Genomic DNA, 21,978 nt, shown 5'->3' on the forward strand with positions numbered 1-21,978 from the left:
TTGGGTTTTTTTTAAGAGGAGAGAAAAAAGAAAATATTTAAAAGAAAATCCACAATATAAAATCCCACAGTAACTTAAATGTCCAGTACTCTTCTCTGCCTGTCCCTCAGCCTGGAGACAAAGGTGCAGACACCGTGCCATGCTGCCAGATGTTCTACATCTGGATACTGCATTGCCAGACCAGTCTCATTCCTTCATGGCTGTTTCTTCTGCATCATGCTTTCAGCACCAAGTTTATTGCTTGCAGTGGCTTGGGTTGATTTCCAAAAAAATTCTTTCGCAGAGAGCAGCTTGAGGGTTTTGGCCATTTCTTGGAACCCTTCAGAGGGGACTGTTTTTCTGACAGCGTCCTGCCTGGAGAGCACCATAAACAGCCGTGGTTTGGGCACGTGGGCTCTTTAGCTCATTTAGAAAATCCCTGTATAATGGCAAGGCTTGCTGGTCATCTCTTGCTGCCAGGGAAGGGAAAGCACTGTGCACCCAACTCCTTGAGAAGATTTTGGTGTCAGAGGTAAAATGGAGCCAGGCTCATGTGATGGGGACATGGGGGGACTCTGTGGCCATTGTCGAGGGGAGCGGGTGACAGTTCTGGGCTGCTGGAGGTGATTGTGTGGTCAAACGGATCAATATCCAAGCTGTCTGTGAATGGTGGGATGGAGGGAGATTATTAGGGTTTTTTTTCTTGTCTGTTAAAGTGCATCAAAGCTGCTTGATAGCAACAGCAATCAAACTACTTCTCATTCTTTCAGGAGGTAAAATAAGAAAACTGACTGAAAATAAGGTTCCCAGAATATCTCAGTAAACATGAGATAAAAATCACCACGAGGCCTTCAGCCTTCTTTGTCAGCTTTCAGCTCCCTCCCAGCTTGCTGGTGGCCATGTACCTTACTGGCACATTGCTGGGAGCTCCCAGGAGTCAGCTTGTGCCAAATGACCCCAGCTGAGGATTTTACTGTGCAACCTGAATGATGAGACATCGACTTTTTGGCTTTTATGAGCTTTTTATTAATTAGTGCTTTTAGAAAGGGCTTGGAGTGCTTTGCATGCTAAGTGCAGAGGTAAGAATGGGTCTTCTTCTCCTAATGGTGTTGTTGTTATTTCTTGCTCTTGCATTTACTGCTCCAGCCTGGCTCAGCTGTGGTTGGGGGCGCAGGGTGTTTGTCAGTGTGTAACTCTGCCCCCTCGCCAGGTGAAGCCATGGGGAAGAGCAGTGTGGTCCCTTTGCCGTACGAGAGGTTCCTGAAAGAGCCGGGCTCACTTGCAGTCGCTGGCTTGCCTGAAGGGATCAGCTTTAAGAAACCCATGGAGTACGATGTGAAATCCCTGATGGCCATCCTAGAGCACAGCCACAGCATCCGCTTCAGGCTTAAAAGGTAATTTTGGGGATCCCCAAGGGGTGAGAGAGCAGCAAGCCCTTGGGATAGTGGCTCTTACAATGCTGGCAGATGAAGATTTTGTGTGGCACAGGAAAAAGAGTCCCTCCTATGTCCCAGCTTCTCTCCCAGACCCACAAACCTGGGTCCAGCCATGCCAAACTCAGCCTTGCACAGAGATTTTTTCATGTCGTGGGGCTCGAGACCATTTCAGACTTTTTTCTTTTAAGTGCGTGTAAACATGCAGATTAACTGCATCGTTTTACATGTCTCTGCCAAAATTTCCACTGCAGTAAGCTAAGTGCTTTTCTTGTCTCCAGAGGGGTTTCTGGGGTAAGTGCTGCAAGTGTCTTCCCAGGCTGAAATGGGTTTTTTAATGTCAGATGAAGAGGGAAGTGGGAGACTGCGACAGGACAAACTCCCCCTTTTGGCCACGTTTACACAAGGGGTTTAGTCGTTTTGGGTGCATTTCCCTTGTGTTTGCCTGTCTGGCAGCACCTCAGATCCATTCAGAGAAATGCTGAGCACTACCAAATACCTCATCTGAAGGCTTGGTACTTCTGGAAAATCAGGCTGAGACAGCTAAAAGTAGGACACACAGAATTTGACGTGTCTGTGAGCTCATGGCTGCCTGTCTCATGTGGAGCACTTGTATTTCCTTGGTCTGTAGCTCATCCCTGGGCTGACTGAGGTCCCCTTTGAACATGCCATGGGTGCTGGGGGCTGGCACAGGCAATATAGCCAAGTGGTTGTGGTCACACAAGGTTTTACCTCTTAAATGCATCAGGCATGGAGCTGAACAGCTTTGCCTTAGCTAATACAAACACTTTGAACCACCATAAGACCAACCAGATCCACTGAAAGAAGACAAGAACAGTCCAGGTGCCTGAAGATGCTCTGGAGGTTGGGTGATGGATGTAACTTCTAAATCATAGAATAGAACTAGAATAGATCCATAGAATGGCTTGGGTTGGAAGGGATCTTAAAGACCATCTTGTTCCAACCCCCTCAGGGACACCTTCCACTAGACCAGGTTGCTCCAAGCCCTGTCCAACCTGACCTTGAACACTTCCAAGGATGGGGCAGCCACAGTTTCTCTGGGCAACCTGTACCAGTGCTTCACCACCCTCACAAGGAAGATTTTCTTCCTACTATCTAGTCTAAACCTACTCTTTTCAGTTTGAAGCCATTCCTTGTTGTCCTGTCACTCCCTGCTCTTGTCAAAAGTCCCTCTCCAGCTCTCCAGTACCTTTAGGTAGTGGAAGGCTGCAGTGAGTTCTCCCCAGAACCTTCTCTTGTCCAGGCTGAACAATCTCAACTCTCTCAACCTTTCCAAATAGGAGAGGTGCTCCAGCCCTCTAATTGTCTTCATGACCCTCCTCGACAAGGAGCCTGGCAGCCAGTGATGCAGCATGTTTCACCCTCCTGGGCATGGCTCTCCTTCCCCCTCCACATCCTTGCTTGTTGAGGCTTAGCAGTGCCTTGGGCCCAAAGGAACCTGTTTTCCCTCCTCTTCTCCCTTCCTTCCCCTCAGGCCAGCAGATGAGCCCAGCCGAGAGCCCAACCCCAGCGTTGAGTTAACTTGTTCCTCCCTCGCCTCCAAGGGCAGCCGAGACTCCAGTGCCAACGGCCCCATGGCCAAGCCTGCCACCCAGGACACCCCCTCCGCCATTGCTGTCACCAACTTCCTGTACAGCGTCTCGCTGCCCACTCCTGTCGCCGTTGACCTCAAGCAGGAGGTGTCCTCAGGGCTGCCTGGGCCGACCGCGGTGGGCGAGGCTCTGCTGGCCCGACCGGCAGGAGAGCTGAAGGTGCCTTCCTCACAGGAGTACAGCGACTGCTGTGGTAATAGCCTAGAGTTTGCTCTAAGATGAGGGCCCTGTGTGCAGCCCACCCCTGGCCCTGGCAGGGGACAGGCTGGGTGTTTCAGTAGTCCTCAGATGAAAATCAGTGCAGAGCTTGGCCCAAATGAAGATGAGTGGAGCCCCTGCCATGCTGCACTGCCCCAGCCCTTCCCTGGGTGGCTGCAAAGTGCCAGCGGGGCACACCTCTATTTTTGCTCCAAAATGCTGGGTGCTGCACTGCCAGGTAGAAGGACAGCTGGAATGGGGATGGGAAGGGTCGGTCTGGTCAGCATCACACCGGGAGTCACAGGCCAGGGTGCATGGAGGAGAGAGAGAAGAGTCAGGTCAGCGTCACTGGCGGGGGTCAGCACCTGGAGTCTTGTTGGGATGCCTGGAGCATTGGTCAGGCTCTCATCAGCCCTTTCTCCTTGTCTCCCCTCTTGTCCAGGACAGAAATCATCGGTCTCCGGAGGTCCCCTCATCCAGAATGTGCACTCATCCAAGCGGATCCTCTTCTCCATCGTACACGACAAGACAGGTCTGTGTTGTGCTCTAGCATTGGAGGCAGACGGCAGCTGTCTCTTAGGGAAAGGTTTCCTCTCATCTCTCCCCAGCAGTTTCGCAGCCCTGCAGGGACTGCATGCTCTGCAAGGACTTGGCAATGCTGGAGATGATGCAGGAGGGGATCTTTTTCCCTTTCCTTGATGCAACATCTCACATTGCAGCCCAAACCTTCATCTCTGCTCAGGTCCATCCTTGCCATCTCCAAGATGCTGCCAGTGGTTGTTGAGCACTGCTGGCTGGGTGGGAATTCCCATCTCTGCTTCCTGCACAGGAAGGCATGGCTTTGGGAGAGGCTGTTTGCCCCAGCTGCAAACAGCACATACCTGCTGAGAACTTGGCGTTATTTCAAAATAACTAAAACCCACTAATCCCAGTGTGATTCTGCAGCAGTGCCCGCAGGGATCAGCAGTGGGGAGGAAACTCTGCCATTTCCCCACCTCCACTCCACCCAAGGAAAATGCAGCCTAAAAATGCTGACGTGTTTCCATCAAAACCCTCACCTGCCTGCCTTAAAGAGGAGAAAAAAAGATGGGTGGGAAAGTTGGGAAAGAGGAGGAGATCGAAAAGCTCCAGTGTGAAATGGCTGTTCCTTTCAAAGGTTCATTCCAGGTGGAGTTGGCTCTGTCCCAGAGGGTCTTTCATTCCAGAGTTTAGAAGTTTTGTGGGGTCATTTCTTAGTAATTTGCTTTTTGCACATGCTCTGGAGGGTGCTTGGGGCTGAGAAAGCCCAGCCTGGCAAAATCTGCTCAGGAAGAGGGAAATAATTTTTAAAGCAGCAAAGTCTTGTTCCTGCTTCCCAGCACTTTGTGGGAGAAAAGTGCATCTGCTGTGTACGAACCATATGGAAGTTTCTTATTTCTTGTATTTTGTTTTGATAGATAAGTGGGACAGTTTTATAAAAGAAACTGAAGATATCAACACCCTTAGGGAGTGCGTGCAAATTCTGTTTAACAGCAGATATGGTGAGTAGGAGTTAATATCCCATTATGCATCTGCAGCGCTTGTGGATTGCATATCATTATATAGCAATCATTTTTGTTCCCTAACACAGCAGCAGAAGCCATATGCTAGAGCTCCCTGCTCTTCCTAACACATTTAGCTCAGCAGCTTCCAGTCTTTGGGTGTCTGCTGAAGGTTATGTCAATATTTCCATTTGGAAACACCCCCTCTGCCGTCGAGGAATCTATCATTGGGCTGTAAAGCATCTCTGGCTGGGAGTGTGGCATGCCAGATCAGAGCACCCGGGGCACTGGAAGCGGTGACATGTAGCCCTTTCACATTAACATGGCAGGTAAAAAGAAGGTGGTTGTTATTGCAGCTGCTCTTTTTTCCATCTGCATGGCTTACAGATGTCATTGGTGCTCCCTTTGCAATGGGCTTCAAGGGTAGCTAGTGGGAATTTGGGCAGGTGGAAGCTTGGGAAATAACTTGGGAATGGGTTGATGGGCTGGCTCTTCACCTCTGCCATCCCCATCAGTCTGTGTAATTCATGTAATTCATGTAATTCATGTGTCACCTGTGAGTTATATATGGGCTTGAGATGAGCCCTTTAACTTATGATCAATATATGTGGTGCTCGAGTGTGTACAAAGGGTAACAGAGCTGGGGAAGGGTCTGGAGCACAAGTCTGATGAGGAGCAGCTGAGGAAGCTGGGGGGGCTCAGCCTGGGGAAAAGGAGGCTCAAGGGAGATCTCACTCTCTACAATTACCTGAAGGAGGTTGTAGCCAGGTGGGGATTGGCCTCTACTCCTGGGTAACAAGTGACAGAATTAGAGAAAGTGGCTTCAAGTTGCTTCAGGGAAGGTTTAGATTGGATATTGGGGAAAATTTCTCCACTGAAAGGGTGGTCAGGCACTGGAAGAGGCTGCCCAGGGCAGTGGTGGAGTCACCATTCCTTGAAATGTTCAAAAAATGTGGCACTTGGGGACATGGTTTGGTGGTGAGCAGGGCAGTGCTGGGTTGACAGTTGGAGTCGATCTTAGAGGGTTTTCCAGCCTTAACAATGTTATGATTCCATGTGCTACGCAGCTCGTGAGGCATAGAGCTCACAAATCTGCTGTGGTGGGTTACAGGGAGTTTGGGGATGGCATGTGGCTCACCCTTGGTTTGAGCATCACTGGGCATGTTTGGGAGTTTTGGAGGACACCATTAGCTGTGTTTACTGCTGCTTTCTCTCCTGTTGTCCCGTTTGGCATGGGAGATCTGCTCTTGGGGCTCACCTTCTGGGACAAGCAAAGAAGAGGACAGAAGACACTTGCTGTGCTTGAGTTCAAGCCTTTACACCTTCATTTTAGCATCTGTAAAAGAAAAAGTGCTTGTGTAAATAAAAACCATGTGTTCACCTTTCAGCTGAAGCCTTGGGGTTAGACCACATGGTCCCCGTCCCATACCGGAAGATTGCCTGCGACCCTGAGGCAGTGGAGATCATCGGCATCCCGGACAAAATACCCTTCAAAAGACCCTGCACCTATGGTGTCCCCAAACTCAAGCGGATATTGGAGGAGAGGCACAATATCCATTTTGTTATCAAAAGGTGGGTGGTGAGGAAGGCAAGGGGGAGTGCATGGCTTAAGGGTACTGGGGACTTGAGCTGTGTTCCCTCCGTTGCTCACAGGGTTTCTTTTGACACCCAAAACTCATTTCACCCTTTTTCATGGAAAAGAGCTGAAAGCTCTTTCCCCCCCCAAACCTCTGGTTTTCATCTCTCTTTTTGTAAGGATGTGACAGGTCTGGCTGTACCGTGGTCACCCCCAAGCCCTGCCACCCTGTTTTAAGTGATGATGGCACCAGACATTGCTCGTGCCACCCCAAGCATTTCAGGTTGTTACAGCACCCTACGATCACAGCACAACCCTTTCCAATGCATTTGGTGGATGGAAGTGGTGCCTGGGTGGGGGGAGGAACATCCGTATCCACGATGCACAGGGATTCCCTCCACCTTGTTTTTCGTTGATCACTTGTGCACATCCTCTATATCTGGTGACGAGGGTGGGCACTGTGTCTTGGTGTCTGCATTTGCACTGGAGTAGGAGGAGTGGATGCATTCCCAGTTACGTCTGTGGCATGCAATCCCTCTTTGCTTCTCTGTCAGGAAAATCTGCTTTATAATATATTTAGTTATTTAGTCCCTGCCTGTGCAGCACTTGTATTGTTTCCCTGCTAGAAGTGTGAAACTATAGCACAGAAAGATCCCAACTAAGGCTCCCAAGGGCGCTAAAATCACCAACATCAACGGAACTCAGGCATCCTAAGAGGAATTAGCTTTCCATATGTCAGCTGCTAGAGGAGCCACTTTCTCCCACCCTGCTCAGGCTGCACCAGTCTGGATCAGGCCCTGGGATATGGCCCTGGATACACTTTGCTCCCATAAGCAAAGTTGTGGGTAGCATCAAAATATGATATTCAGGAGACAGGTGACATCTGGTCGATGGTCTGTCTTGGGAAGTGAAGGCCTCGCAGCTACTTTGGTCCTGCTCTCTCTTTTGGTAAAGCCAGCCTATAGCAGCCTCATCTAATAAGTTAATTAAATTAAGTGAATGATTTATAAGTGGATTTAGAGGTGCTTTAGTTAAAAAACATATGCTGTAAGGTTGCTTGGTTGCACAACAGGCTAAAAGGCTTTTTTTTAGGCTGAAATATTCATACTCTTTTTTAGAGAATTAATAAAACCACTATTTTGACTTGGTTTAATGCTGTTCATTAATAAAACCTCCAATTCAGTCATTAGAAGCACCTATTTCTAATCCTTTTTTTTCCTTTCCTCCTAGGATGTTCGATGAGAGAATTTTTACAGGTACGTTCTCCATGTCCTTTGATTTATTTCCCACAAAACTGAACTATTATCCAGAAAGCAGAGTTGAAATAATGTCATCTGTAAGCAACAGAAGTGCAGGACACATGCAGTTATGCTCAGTGAGGAGAAGCCTTGTCTGTGCCCTACACCAGGACATGCTGAGATTTCTTTTGCCTGGGATTGGTGCAAGCTCTGTGTTCCCCTTAAAAACTGAGTTTTGAAGGTTTAAGCAAGAATTCCTGGTTTGTGAGACTGGGCTGGCTCCCTGCACCAGGCTGACTTGCAGTACAGGCAGCACACAGGATGTTTCTGTGCTTTCAAGAAAATCATTGCTGTGTTCCTCACTGGTAAATTATTATCTTTTTTTGTCTGAGAAGTGCTAGCATCATCCAGCTGCTGACTGTTTTTAAAAAATAACAAAGTCCATTTTTTCAGTGACAAAACCCTGATGAGGGAGTTCTTTGACTTTCTTTGCTCTGTGTTTTCACTCCTTTTTCTCTGAGCTGGAGAGGCCAGATTAAGTCTTTACTGTGAAGGTGGTGAGGCCCTGGCACAGGTTGCCTAGAGAAGCTGAGGATACGCTATCCCTGAAAGTGTCCAAGGCCAGGTTGGACAGGGGTCTAGTGGAAGCAACCTGGTCTAGTGGAAGATGTCCCTGCTGACAACAGGGAGCTGGAATGAGATGGTCTTTAAGGTCCCTTCCAACACAAACTATTCTGTGATTCCATGATAAGTACTTCTTGGCAGATACAAGGAAACAGGTACCTGTGCTGTCCAACTCAACCCTCACTCCAGCAGTGCCCTCATTACCCGCCCTCATACACACCTGTAATATGGCACTGCATCCACATTTATCATGCCCAGCCCTGCTCCTGGATCACCTGGGCTTGGCTCACAAGTAGACTTGGGGTGTTGGGGTATTGTTTTGGTTTTTTTCTCTGAGCTGCCAACCACACACACACTCGCAGCTCTCCAGACACCTTCTTCTCAGATATCTCTGCCAGCCAAATTATCACTCTGGTCCCATGACAGCCCCAGCCTTAGGGCAATGTTAGCATTGCTCCCTGGGCACAATGATGCTGAAGCCACCCAAAGCCACCTGCATGGGGGGGGTTCTTTGTCTAAAGTAATTAATGGCTTTTTTTTCTCAAGAAAAGGATTTCTTTAAGATTTAACCCATCCCCAAGGGGTGGCACACTGAACTGTGTCTTGGGATGCTTGGGTTTTCCTTGCATAATGGCTGCATGGTATCTGTACATCTGTACATCAGCTCAGGAGCTGCTGATGGAGAGCACTGTGCTGTGAGCTCGGGGGTTACGTCGCAGGGAGCTGCAAGTAGAAATTAGGAAATGAAGAAGCAAACCCAGCAGAACCGGGGTGGGTAGCAGGTTATCTCTCTTGACTGGTCCCTGCAGGGCTACTAGAAGCAAAACCCATTAAACCTGTCTTTTTGTGGTTTGCATCAGCACATCAGCCTGTGCAAAAAAAAAGCATCTGCTGAGTCAGGAGGTGCCATTTCTGCAGAGATGCTATTTTCTGAGTGGAGCTGTATTTTAAGTTGCCAACTGCAAAGTATCTCAAAGATTCCCCATACAATTTTGCTCGCCCTTTCATTAAAATACCCACTACTGCTTGGAAACCTATTTTTGCTCCTCCCCTGGGTAGCAGCTTCAGGCAGGCTCCGCTGCTGGAAGAACAAGATTTGGTCCATAGAAAGCACAAATTAAAAGGAGCCCTTTGGACTGTCGGTAGATAAATAGTGTCTTTAAGGCTCTATATTGCTGCTGGTCCCATTGCCAGAGCCCTGCCCTTCCTGGCAGGCAGGAACCAAAGGGACAGAGGATTCACATTGCCATGGATGAGATATGTTTTAGAAGGGTGGGGATATTGCAATGGTGCTTTGAGACCAGCAAAGGGCCTTTGGCAGCAGCTGTTTAACAAGACACCTCTGTGGTTTCTGCAGCCTCACAGTGTAATCTCATTCTCTCCTTCCCCCAGCCCTCATCCTTCAGCTCTTTGCTCACCTTCCCTGCCTTATTGCATTTCCTACCCTGCCTTCAGATTATTCTTTTCATCTCCAAGGTCATTGCCGAGGCTTCATTTCGGCTCCTTTCAGGCTGCTGAGGAACAGGGAAGGGAGAGAGGAGGTTTTTCATGGTGATGGGATGCTTTCATTCCTCTTGGTGTCACTGCCTGTGGGGCTTGGAGCTGCAGGACAGGGCTGCCTGTATCACTGATACTCTGGGTTTTGCCAAGCTCCTATCCAGTGCAGCCCATCCCCTTCCTTGGAACAGGGCTGTCCCCACTTAGAGGTTGGTTCCTACAGTACCGATCCATGGCCCTGGGTTTTCTGACCCTAGTCCCTACCTCTTGGAACCTTGTCCTGGCAGCCAGCCCTTTCGGGAGATGCTCAACCCTGACAGGGCTTCTCAGCACACACATAGTTAATGCAGAGGTTTAAGCAAATGTCTTGCTATTATTTTAACATGTAAACCAAATTAAATCTGCCTCTGTCTCTTTGCAAGCAGGTGACACTTGAAAATCTGCCCCCCACTCTGACCTCAGCTCTGGGACTAGGAGGGGACCAAGCTGCATCATTGACATCTCAAGTTGCTAATTCTGTTTTTGCTTTTCCTCCCAAAACCTGCCATGTGCACCTGGCACCAGGAAGCAAATTTACCAAAGATCCAACCAAGCTGGAACCCTCCAGCCCGCCCCGGGAGATTTCCCCTGAGCCACACCGCGGGGCTGTGCTGGACCTGGCGGGGACCTCTCAGGCCAACAGCAGGTAAGTGAGGCTTCCATCCCTGTCCCCTGCCAAGTGACATTCCTCAGAGCTATTTGGGGAGTGTTAGTGTGCACAGCAGGTTACTACTGTATCCATCAGCAGTGTGCAATGCATGCAGGAGGTTGCCATGGATGTAATTCAGTAAGCTGCAGCATCAGGTCCATGTAGGTCCATGGTGGGAAGGTGCATGATGATGAATTGATGTTGCTTTCCTGCCTTCTTAAAATCCCACTGTAATGGTACAGCTAGTCAGCACAAGAGGAGGCCAAGCAGCCCTGTCCTTTTGCAAGCCAAAAGTTTGGAATCATTGATTTTGAACAAAACCGATGAAATCGGGGCCATGCCTGGGCAGACTGGGATTATCTGTTGGAGCTCTCTGGTGTTAAAACGTGGCCTAAGGATTCACCCTCAGCCCACACCATAACAGCGTCCAGCTAATTAAGTGTTGCTTGCTTATAAAGCTCACAGGGAGACTAAGAGTAGATTTAATAAAGACTGGGTTATAGAGTTCAGAGAGCAGGAAGCTTTTTATAAGAGTACCTGTTTCTGTTGCAGTCATGTCACAAGCTAGACAGGTCTGTGCTGGCAGTGCCTGTGGAACATACAGCGCGTAGCATACAGCTTTCCAACCCAGACTAGGAGATCCAGGAGGTGTTTTTCTCTGTATAGCCCCAGATTCCTTCATTCTTGCTTCAGTGGAAGCAAGGTATAATTTAGTCTTTAAAATCACTTTGAAGAAGAGAGGCAGGGCATCAGTTTATAGCAGTATAAACTGCTCTAAGACAAGGAGCCTTCTCCTGGCCTTGCTTCACACAGCTGGCTCAGTCATGAATGGAGTGAGAAGTGCTCCTCAGCCTTTCCATCACAAAGCCTCACTGCCCAGCGCTGATAGCTCCACCAGCTGGAGCTGCTGACTGTGCTATGGGGTTGGTAACTTCTGCGGGTCAGGATGGGGATACAGGGTGACTTGTCTCCTCCATGACATCTCTTGGGTTCCTCTCGTTTCTTGGCTCTTCATTGACATGAACCTGTGACAGGCTGGAGTCTCCTCTGGTTCTCCCCAGTGCTGTTTCAGGTTTGTCCCCTTGGATGTGGCTGCCACATGCCCCTTAAGCTGTGCATGCTCTGGGCAGGGGAACCTGCATCACTAGGGCAGGCAACAAGTGAGCCCAGCAATGTGCCCAGCACTGAAATCTCCATCAGGGCAGAGACTTCCTGACCTGCCAAGTCCACAGGACTGGCATTTGTCTCCAGCCTTCTGGGTATCTTCAGCTTCAAAGGGGGGTTTGCAGGAGGTTTTACTTTGTTCTTCCTGCAAATGAGGAACCTCTGTGCCTTGGTAGGAGCATTTCCGTAGCAATGGTCCACTCAGATCAGAGTCCTACTCCAGGAACAGGGCAGTGCCCAATACTCCAGGAGAAAGGCCAGACACTGTGAGGAGTAACATGCTCCCCAGGGAAGCCCTCCTCCCAAATTTCCCTGGTGAAAGGTTGAAGTGGGAGAGTTTAAACCCTTTCCAAGGCTCACAGTATAGTACCTTCTAGACCAGTGATGCTTTCTACCAATACCACATTTAGGAAGAACATTTCAAGAATACTCCTGGCTTGTTCTGTGGTTTGTTCTGCTGATGCTGCTGAGTGGATTTAGGCGAGTGAGAAGTGGTTTTGAACATCACTCCCAAGCCAATAGGGGTATGGCACTGGCTCAGAAGAGTTTTCCTTCCCCTGAAGGACCAGCACTGGAGGAGAAGTGCATTTTCCAGAGTGGTTCCTTGGGTTCCTTACTGCCAAAGAGCCATGGTTGTTCTTGTTTAAGAGAGAGACAGAAAGCATACACATCCTGAGAATGCTAAATAATCTCATTTGGATGCTGAACACCTTGTGTAAATTCCTGAGCATGTGAAGTTAACTGTAGATGGGAGATTGGGATAGTGCCCAGTTTTGGGGGAAAAAAGACTTTGAGCAGTAAAAATATTTATCAAATCAATTGAGTTTTTCATTTATCCCTCTTTGCTTTTGCTCCATGAATAAGCACATTGTAATGATACCTTATGCACTCCTCTCTTTCGCAAAGGGATGGAGCCAACCAGGTTTCAGGCTTAAAATGTCTCTTGCTTTCAAGAGCTCTCTGCTGTGGTTCCATCCGTGAGTGTCTAGAGGCAGGACTGCCATCAGTGGGGTAGCAGGACCAGGGTGGGTTTGGCAGCAGAGCTTATTCACAGAGAAACTCACCGACCATGGCTTTCCTTGCAATCATGGATGCTGTGCCACTGTTGGGACCTTGGGTGCAGTGACCCTGAGGACCCGTCCTCAGCCCTTGCATCCCTCTATGATGGAAGGCAGGGTTTCCCCCTTGTAAAGTAAGATACATGCAGGTATTCCCCAAAAATGCTAAAGACGTGGAAAGAATTCAAAAAGGTTTATTCAAAGGCAAGAACCCTAGAAACTCACAAAGAATATTCTGCACCAGCAGTGAGAGTGCTGGGCCTGAGAAAGTAATGCCTCCTGATCTTTTCCAGGCTTCTTATCTTCTCTGGCCTCCCTTCCCCAGCCTCCAGGCAGTCACAGCCTGTAACACCGTGAAGGTTTCTCTCTCCTCAGACCAGAGAGAGAGAGAGACTGCTGCTTCCTCTCTGGGACACAGGAGGGAAAGAAACACTTCCCCCATCCTTGAAAAAGGGGTTTCTTCTTAGGCAAAAAGTCTCCCTAAGTGACATTTAATTAAGCTCTAATTTTCCCGTTACAAATTCTTCCAAAAAGAGGTACCTATTCCTACACCCCTCCTGCCAGGATTGGTTCTACACACACCACTGTGTTTTTAAGCTCTCTCTTTTCTTGTTCCTTGACCACCTCTCTTGTCTGCCTTTCCCTTCCAGGTCTGAGAAGTGTAGTGTTTCTGAAAGCTGTGAACCAGGTGAGGAATAATTCATTTTCTCTTGCAAAACAGTGATATTGGGGGACAAACCAGAGAAAGATGCCTGCAAAGTAACTTGGATGTGTGACATCTGATTGTGGCACAGTACAGTTCTCTAACGACTTTATCCCCATTCGATAGATGCAGAGATGAAGGCTCTTACTGTGTGACCCTCCAGCTGGGGAGGTCAAAAGTGCAGAAATTGAAATAATGAGGCTTATTTAAGCACGTGCTTAAATGCAAAGCAAAAGGAAGTCATCAGTCTCAGTTCCTTTGAAAGCCATCTCTTAGAAGTCATTGGTGTCAGTGTTCTGAGCACCACAAATGAGAAGGAAGTGCTTTTCCCCAGATTTAGCAGTTTTGACCTGTTGAAACAGCACACCAAGCCTTGCTGTCTTGCTTGCCCAAGCTGCAAGCTGGGACTCTGCCCCTTGCAGTGGATCCATCCCATCCTAAGTGAGGAAGTTTATTCTGAGATAAAAGGAAGCGGGTTAAGCACTGTGGGCAGCCTCCTCCTGGGGCAACCTCTTCCTGGGGCAACCTGTTAGCATAGGTTCCCATCCACTGGGGTTGAAACCATACTGAATTTTGCAGGGATTCAGCTGGTCGCATCCTGGTGTGATGCAGCTGCCGTCAGCCCTCTCAGAACAGGGGCATGTTTCAGGCATTTGGGAGCATTAAAAATGCCAGAAGCACTCACTGGAGACAGCTTCTCTATGTCCCTGGGCCTGTTGGTGGCCCAGTTCATTTTAAGTGAAGAAAACCAGGAAACAAGCATATAACAGGGGCCAGCGGCCACTTCGAGGGCCCCAACAGCTCCTGCCAGCTGACCTGTTTGCAGAAGCCAGTTCTTTTGGGTACCTCCATGCCGTGGGCTTGATGCCACTGGGCCACTTGCCTAAAGCCTTGTTGATGCGGGATGCTCAGTTGGCATTGACGTCACAGCCGGCCACACTTTCCCTGCATTGGTGGGCACACATGGCATTGCTGGATCCTGTTGGCGACTGCCTTCCGTTGCCTTTCCCCATAGGTACCTCAGGAGAGCTAGGTGGGATCAGGCAGATCAAAATCGAACCAGACGAGCTGGACATCATCCAGATCACCGTACCAGGTAGCTGCTGGGGTACCGTCTGTGTGCAGTGGCCGCTGCGCAGGCAGGGCTGCCGCATCATGTCTCAGCATTTTGCTTTGAGAAGAGGCATTAGCAGGGTATCTCCCAGCACAAAAGGTTCCCTTGTGCACGTGCAACGGTCTTCCTTCGCTGACAGTCATTTTAAGGAGCATATTGAGATTTCCTGGGAGCATTGGTAGGTGTTTTAGGGTTCTTTGTTGTTTTTCTCTCTCCTTCGTTGCTTTCCTATCTTGCCTTTCCCCCGGAGAAAGCGAGCCTGGTTTTGCTGCTTTCCTTCATGCATAGGCTTAGAGGATCCCAGGTATTGAGTGCAGGATGCTTTGGATGAGGTCCTTCATTTAGAAAACCAGCCTGGTTATGAAGAGTTCATAAAAACAGGTCTAACCTGCTTAATGCAGGTTTAATATTAAGCATGTGCTGAAAATGTGTTGGAATTGTTGACATTGATGGGGGAAATTCCCTGCATTTCTGCCCGCAGAGGTCAGTGTCAATGGGTGGTCATGGAGATGAGGTGCTTGAGGGGCAACTGCGAGAGTTATTTTCTACTTACCTGACCTGGACAGTACAGCAAATGGTAGGATGATCCTCAGGGTTTAATGAGTGGATTGTTAGCAGTTTGCGTTTTCAGTGTGCTTTACAACCATTAATTAATAATCTCACCAGAATAAGGGCAACAACAGGACTCAAACATGCCTGAGGGTGAGCGATGCTGGGGACAGCAGTGACACCCAGCCCCACTGCACCAGTGTTTCACCTCTGTTGCACCCAAATTGTAGCAGTCCCCTCAGTAAGGTGATAGTAGGTAAGGGGATTCACTCCAGGATTGGTGTAGGGTGGACTTATCTATGGTTAATATAGGGGAAGAAGAAGGAACAAGGTATAGTGGTATGTCAAACATTTTAATTTTCAACTTGGCAGCTAATGAAAGAGAAGGAAGCTAATGTGTGGTGAGGCAGAGCAGGAGGAGGGGGAGTAATTACCACTTCTCCAGTGCCAGGGAGATCATACTCTAAGTCCTGAGTCCACCTTTTTTTACCTTATTTGAAGGTCGAGTACAATCAGAGGGAATGCAGCTGAGGACAGGGAGGAGGACTAATAGAAAAGAGGTTCTCACCTGCAGGAAAAAATTGATGAAATTGGGATTATTTTTCCTGTGAGGTCAGAAGTGACCTGATTGAAGTGTATAAACTAGCTATAACTTTATTTGAAGATTAATTTGGATGGCTCTTTGAGGGCATTGGAGAGCCTAGCACCTGGGAAGACAGATTTAACAGAAGAGGGCAGACAGATTGCATAAGGGAAGCCGAAAGAGGGGTGATTTTGTGGAGGAAGGCAGCATAAGTGGAATGGTTTCCCCCTGTGTAGTAGCTAAGTTTAGCAGCATTAACTTTTTTAACCAAAATTGAGTGTCTATATGGAATTAACCCAAGTAAATAATTTTGAAGTATTTTTGCTCTTCGCCTTCCGTAGAGGTTAGGAAGAGACTTTTGCTTCTCAGGCTGAGTGGTTGAGTGTGTTTCAGGGATGAGCTTTGGGTGGTTCTGGGGAGGAAGAAGGCAGATGCATCCCCAGATCAGCTTCTGGTGGTGTGTGGGGCTCTCAGAAGTGAGAGGCCCTTCACTCGGTCTTTGCTGATGGGTCAGGACCTTCTGAACCCTGTTTTGGGGACAGTGTGTCCCTGGCATCAGAACAAAAGGTGCCCATGGATTTTTGTCTGCAGACCGATCACCTGGTTTAGATGAGATGCAGGACCCAGTGCCCACACAGGTGGCCTCCGAGGAGTCGAGCTACATCCTGGAAACAGTAGCAGGTACCAGAAATGAAGCATGTGGGAGGCCATGTGGTGGCACCGGTGTTCACGCATGTGTCAGAAATGAGTAAATACCATTTCTGAGCCAAAGTGGTGGAGTTGGGACCCAATTCCAGAATCTTGGCCTCAATCAGGCCAGCTGGGAGCTCCGATGAACTAACTGGTGGCTTTTCTGGCACTGCTGTTGCTTCCCAGCTCCCAGCATTCTGCAAATCTCAGCTCCTCTTCCTGGTTCATGCCTGGGATTTACCTGTGGAATGTGTGCTGGCCCAGTGGCTTCCCTTGCTCCTGCTGGGTCTCTCCTCTCCCAGGGAGCCCATGCTGAAGGGCAGGCAGACCTCTTGTATGTAGGCAATGAGTTATTCTGCTGATGCAACTCCTGGCATGCTGGTACCAAGCCCAGCTTCTGCTGGGACACATGTTCAGAGCTTAGTGAGGGGAGGGAGCATTTGAGTGGCTGTAGGGCACCCAGAGAACTCCTGCTCATCTGCTGTGGTTTTGCTGGTGCCTACTACTGCTTACCCTATTCTTCCTCATCAGAGACAGAGAAGGGGCCAAGTGAGGAGTCTCGACGTGAAGAAAGGCAGATGGAGGGATCAGGTGAGTCTACGGTGAACTCTGAGCATTGCCCATCATTGCAGGTTTTTGGAAGGATGGATGAACACAGAGGTATTTTGGGTTCGGTTTTGTGGGCTTCCTCTGTTATCAGCAAAGCCTTCAGCCTCCAGAACCTCAGCACAGAAGGGCACTGCCATGTTCCTGGGCTCTGTCCTCCCCTCTCTTGCTGGATTTACTTTTCTACCATTTTTTTTTCATTTCTGGCTGCTAGCACCGCTCTGTGGCAGGTGCATCCCTGCCCTTCCTTGCTAGGGGATGAGCTTGGATGCAGCTGTCAGAGGTCTGGCACTGATCTGCGGGCGTGAAGAGTGTGCAGCCGGCTCTGCCAGAGGTCAGGGGCTGCTCACCTGTGCTGTGTGTTGCTTACTCCTGAAGCAGCTGGTTGCTCAGACCAGTTCTCTCTATTGTTTTTTTTTTTTGCAGATGGTATAGGGGATGTTTTAAGTCATTTGAGGAAACAAGTTGAAATTCTGTTCAACTCACGATACGGTAAGATGGTCATTAACACATTTCATCATGCCGAGTGTCGGCCTTGTCACCTACCATTTCCAAACCAGCAGCTGAGTGAAGGTGCTATCTAATTTGTTCGTTTGCTGTCTGCTGGGTTTACAAATGCATTTGAAATCTCCTCAGGCCTTGTTATTGCAGCTCTTTCCCTTGGTTTCCTCAATGCTGTTTCACTGACTGCAGCCCAGGAATTGCTGCCGTGGCCTTCAGCCTTTCTTCCATGGAGGAAAGGTCCAACATGGTTCCAGCATCACTTGTTTGAAATGTCAGAGAGGGTTTTCCACCCAAGGTGGTCATTGCATAGCTCAGGAAGGCTGGTGGCACCTCGATGGTGGGGACTGGCACTCAGCATGCTCTGCTCACCTCTTCTTAGAGAGGTTATTTAATTGAGAAAAAGTACAAGTGAAGTCACACATGCATTTTGAGAGCTGGCAGAAAGTTTTTGCCACTGGTACGACCAGGAGATGTGGGTCTGCCTGGCAGTCCTCACAAGTTGGAGGCAGAGCAGAGCTGCATCCCCTGGGCTTGTAGAGCCCATTGTGACCAGGGAAAGAAGGGCCAGGATGCTCTTGGGCAGGGCTGGGCACTGGGAATGCAGCTGAAATGGCCATCAGAGTGATGGTCCTCACTGCACCCCATGCTTTAATAACAGACTGGGAGTTGTCATCCACACTGGTGGGGTTTTGCCCTGGTTTATCATCTCTGCCCAAACAGTGCTACTTGGCATTGGCTGCTCAGTTGCTTTTGGCAATATTTAGCAGAGCAAGGGGAACCCTCACCATGCTGGGCTGCATGGTGTACCACCAGGCATGTTCCCTGTCCCCTCACCTAGGAGAGGGATTTCCATGGGGGTCTGAATGTGGGGTCCAATTGCTTGCAGCCTTTTTAGGAAGGCAGGCTGTGATAATGCAGCAAATGCAAAAGCCAGCTCCAGCTGGCTGCCTGGCTCTGTCCCTCTTCTCATGTCTGTCAGTGTCAGGGACATCCCCACCAGGCACAGAGTGACAATAAACTCCACCAACATGCCTTGTTGCTGTTGCTGTGACCTGACACAGAGGTCCAGCAAACTAATGAGATTGGATCCCCATGCAGCGAAAGCCATAGGAATATCAGAGCCGGTCAAAGTCCCCTACTCCAAGTTCCTGATGTACCCTGAGGACTTGTTTGTTGTGGGCTTGCCAGAAGGCATCCTACTGCGCCGCCCCAACTGCTTCGGGATTGCAAAGCTGAAGAAGATCCTGCAAGCAAGCAACAACATCCAGTTTGTCATTAAAAGGTAAGGTGGGTGGGGTGGCCATCCCTTGGGGAGGATGTTTCTGCTCAGAGCTCCTGCTGCTGTGCAGTGTCCTGGGGAACATCCATCTCTTGGTCACCTTCAACAAATTTGCTTGATTAGAAGCAAGAGTTGTTGCCTCGTTGGAGCCATCTGTGGGAGGCAGCAGTGGTGTCGTCATCTGTCCCTTGATGTCTATTGGGTTTTTAACCTGCTTTTGCAAATGTTGGCCACAGCAGCAGGGAGCATCCAACAGTGGGGGAAGGAGCCTTTGAACTTCAGGGTGCCTTGGTGTGGGACAAGGAGAGGGGCTGGGAGCCCTGAGGGGTCTTCCTACAGAAAATGAGGTAGCTGCAAACATCAGGGAAGATGCCAACCCTGTGCGGAGAAGGGGAGGTGTCATAAGAACTGTGAGAGGGCTGTGAGAAGCCCAACCAACGTAACATGGTAGCATTGCCCTGAAAGAGGGAACAGATCCAGCGGAGATGGATTTTAAGATGTCTTGTGTATTTTGGTGATGTTTCTCACCCAACTGCTGACACAAGCAATGCAGCGGGTGGCTGAAACAGAAAATAAACATTGAGAGCATGGAGGTTTTGTGGTGTCAGAGCAGCAGCTCCCAGACCAGCCCAACCATACTTTGGGGTTTCTCTTGTCCTTATCTTGGACCCATTTCTTAGTGATACAGCTTCAGTGCAGCTTGTAACAAGCCTTGCTATTGCCTCACTGTGCAGTTTTAGTATTACGTACCAAGGTAAAAATTTTTGGGGCCAATTGCGTGTTGAAAGGAGCCATGCACAGTTTCTCCTATCCCTGAGAAACGTTCAGGACCATGTCCACTAAAAGTCTGTAGCTGCTGACTTAAGCTGCTCAGTCATCACTTGATTAATCTCATCCCAGGGAGCACCGCAGCAGTTCATTAAAGAGTCTGTCAGTGTGAAAACTATGTCCAAAGTTCTCCTGTTGCATTGCAAGAGCTTTTAAAATGGTGTTAGACAGGGTGAGTGGTTTGTGGCTGTAGGAGTGGTGGTCCTGGGGATGCTGAAGCAGCAGGGTCTCACTGGCCAGGAAGGTCAGTCATGTGCCCTCTGCTTCTCCCTTTTTTTCCAGACCTGAGCTGCTGGCAGAGGGCATAAAGGAGCCAGCGTCGGACAGCCCAGCAGCCAAAGGTAGGTTGAGAGACGCCCAGCAGCTGGGCCATTAAGGGCTAGGTAGGAGAGGAGTGAGAGTGATTTCATACAGCGTTTCTCTTGCCTTATCTCTCCACCTCGTTTTTTGGCTGGAAACCCCTCTCCCGTGCATCCCCCTTGGCAGCACTGCAAATCCTAATTCCTCTTATGTCCCCTGTCTCAGCCGCCAGCGAGAGGGACTCGAGCGAGGTGCTGATGGAGGACGCTGTGAAGAGACAGGGCTTTCAAGGTGGGGGGCTGGAGGCATCTGTGGGGGCTGAGGCAGAGCCCCTAGCCCACTGCAGGGGCTGCACGTGACAAACACGTGAGAAGGGAGTGCTGCGGGTGTTGGGGCCTGGTGGGTTGGCAGAAGAGCAAGGAAGGACTGGGAGGAAGGAGAGGAAGTGGGATGAGGGGATGGGAAGCACAGGCAACTGGAAAACAAGATGTACAGCTGGGACAGGCAGTCCCACAGGTCCAAGAAAGAAGCTCAAACTGCTCTGCATGGTGCCCTAATTAACCCACTTCGCTTATCTCCCTGTCTGACCTTGTGAGATGCATAATTAAGTTTCCAAGCCTCGGGGTTTGCCTTTTCTGGGGCTTTTTCCGTCTGGGTGATACTTGTATAAATGCCACTCAAGTTCAGCATGCTCTGGCAACAATGTGGTGGCTTCCTTGGGGGAAGTGATGGAGAGAAGCCTGTGGGCTGGGTGGGCAAATACTGCCCTTGCTCAAGCATCCCTTCTTGGGCCTTGGGGGCCTGCAAGGGTTTGCACAGGGAGGGAGCCTTTTCAAAGCCTTTGGCTTTTCCAAGAGGCTTTGGAGTGTGTTTTATTTTAATACAGGTAATTATCGCAACTGAATCTTCAATTTCATGTGGCTTTTATTCTTAGCAAACAGGCAGAGGAAAAAGCCCCATATTTCTGTTTAGATTATTTTTAAGGACTTTGAATGGCCCACTCCAGAGATTAGCTAATTGCAAGATAAGGACTTTCCTATAATTAGAAAATGGCATTACTTAAAAGTCACAGAGTGCCTTTTAATTTACCAGTAGAAGTCCATAATTGATTCTTTATTTTACAGAAAATTATGATGCCAGGCTTTCCAGAATAGACATTGCTAACACGCTGCGGGAACAAGTCCAGGACCTGTTCAATAAGAAATACGGTGAGAAACCAGGCAGGGAGTTGGTTTTATTCCCTCCTAATTCTTTGCGCCCTGTCTCTCCTCTCTCCTCCTGATTCCTCCTTGCCAGGTACTTTCTTTCAAGTCCCCCTTGAGCCACCAACACCTTGGAGGGCCAGAAAGGAATGGCAGGTCTGGGAATTGGTGCTCTTTGCTGCAGGAGCTGTGGGAGCAACAGGGGGTGGCAGGAGGTTGGGAAGAGAGTAAGAACAGGCTGTACCGAGCACCCACAGAAGCACTAGGGGACAAGTAGATGCTGCCCCTCCTGTCCCCAGGGCAGGGAAATGCTGTTATCCCCATGTCGTGGTTTAGTCTTCCCCAATTTAGTGTTCCCACTGAAGCACTCAAAACCATGTGCTGCTTGCTCACTCCTCCCTCCCAGTCCTCCTCCCCCTGCACGTGGATGGAGAGGAGAATTAGAGGCACAAAGGGTAAAGATCATGGGTTGATATTTACTAGAAACAGCAATGGAATAAGAAAACGAACAGTAACAGCTACAATATCAGGAACAGAGGGAATTGGTGCTATCTGATTGCTCCCTCTGCCGTGCTTACTCCACCAGAAGGGACCCCTTCCCTGTCCCCCAGAAAATAATGTGAGGTGGTACAGAATAACCTCGGGGTCCTGGCCTTGCCCCCTCTGGCTACTGCAAAAATTAACCCTGTCCTGGACAGAACCAGGAGATTATCCGCCCCTTATTCTATACCGTCTATGTCATGCTGAAATCCTACACTTTCCAACTATATACATATATATATGAATATATACAAGTATAGGTATCATTTCCATAGTCAGTGGGCATCACTCCAAAATGTCTGTTGAGTTCATTTAGTCCATGACTGTGGGTTCTATCCATCCTAGATGTCTTCCAGAGCAGGAGGGCTGGTGTGCTGTCAGCTGGTTGCAAGCTGCATCAGGAGCTCACAGCTGGTATATCTGCAGCAGCCCATCCTCATTGTCCATGGTAGTGGCAGATAGTGGCAGTGTCATTCAGCAACTGGTATTATA

At 49.1% G+C, this 21,978-nt stretch overlaps 1 protein-coding gene across 7 annotated transcripts in view; it reads left to right on the forward strand.

Moving 5' to 3' along the window:
- LOC113961643 (general transcription factor II-I repeat domain-containing protein 1-like) overlaps positions 1-21,978 on the forward strand; it is a 69,146-nt gene that overhangs the window by 30,380 nt on the left and 16,788 nt on the right. For 5 of the 7 annotated variants that reach the window (XM_027672066.1, XM_027672068.1, XM_027672071.1 and 2 more), the window contains exons 5-20: positions 1,190-1,373; positions 2,908-3,218; positions 3,666-3,755; positions 4,660-4,743; positions 6,132-6,315; positions 7,550-7,575; positions 10,243-10,363; positions 13,239-13,276; positions 14,307-14,387; positions 16,129-16,218; positions 16,759-16,818; positions 17,260-17,325; positions 18,436-18,619; positions 19,727-19,785; positions 19,970-20,035; positions 20,869-20,952. In XM_027672066.1, the coding sequence (XP_027527867.1) occupies positions 1,190-1,373; positions 2,908-3,218; positions 3,666-3,755; positions 4,660-4,743; positions 6,132-6,315; positions 7,550-7,575; positions 10,243-10,363; positions 13,239-13,276; positions 14,307-14,387; positions 16,129-16,218; positions 16,759-16,818; positions 17,260-17,325; positions 18,436-18,619; positions 19,727-19,785; positions 19,970-20,035; positions 20,869-20,952 (1,728 nt within the window). The remainder of the gene's footprint in view (positions 1-1,189; positions 1,374-2,907; positions 3,219-3,665; positions 3,756-4,659; positions 4,744-6,131; positions 6,316-7,549; positions 7,576-10,242; positions 10,364-13,238; positions 13,277-14,306; positions 14,388-16,128; positions 16,219-16,758; positions 16,819-17,259; positions 17,326-18,435; positions 18,620-19,726; positions 19,786-19,969; positions 20,036-20,868; positions 20,953-21,978) is intronic. The other 2 variants (XM_027672067.1, XM_027672069.1) reach the window with 2 other exon arrangements.

Source organism: Neopelma chrysocephalum, unplaced genomic scaffold, assembly GCF_003984885.1.
Source record: "Neopelma chrysocephalum unplaced genomic scaffold, ASM398488v2 Primary Assembly neopelma1_97377, whole genome shotgun sequence".
Taxonomy (NCBI): Eukaryota; Metazoa; Chordata; class Aves; order Passeriformes; family Pipridae; genus Neopelma; species Neopelma chrysocephalum.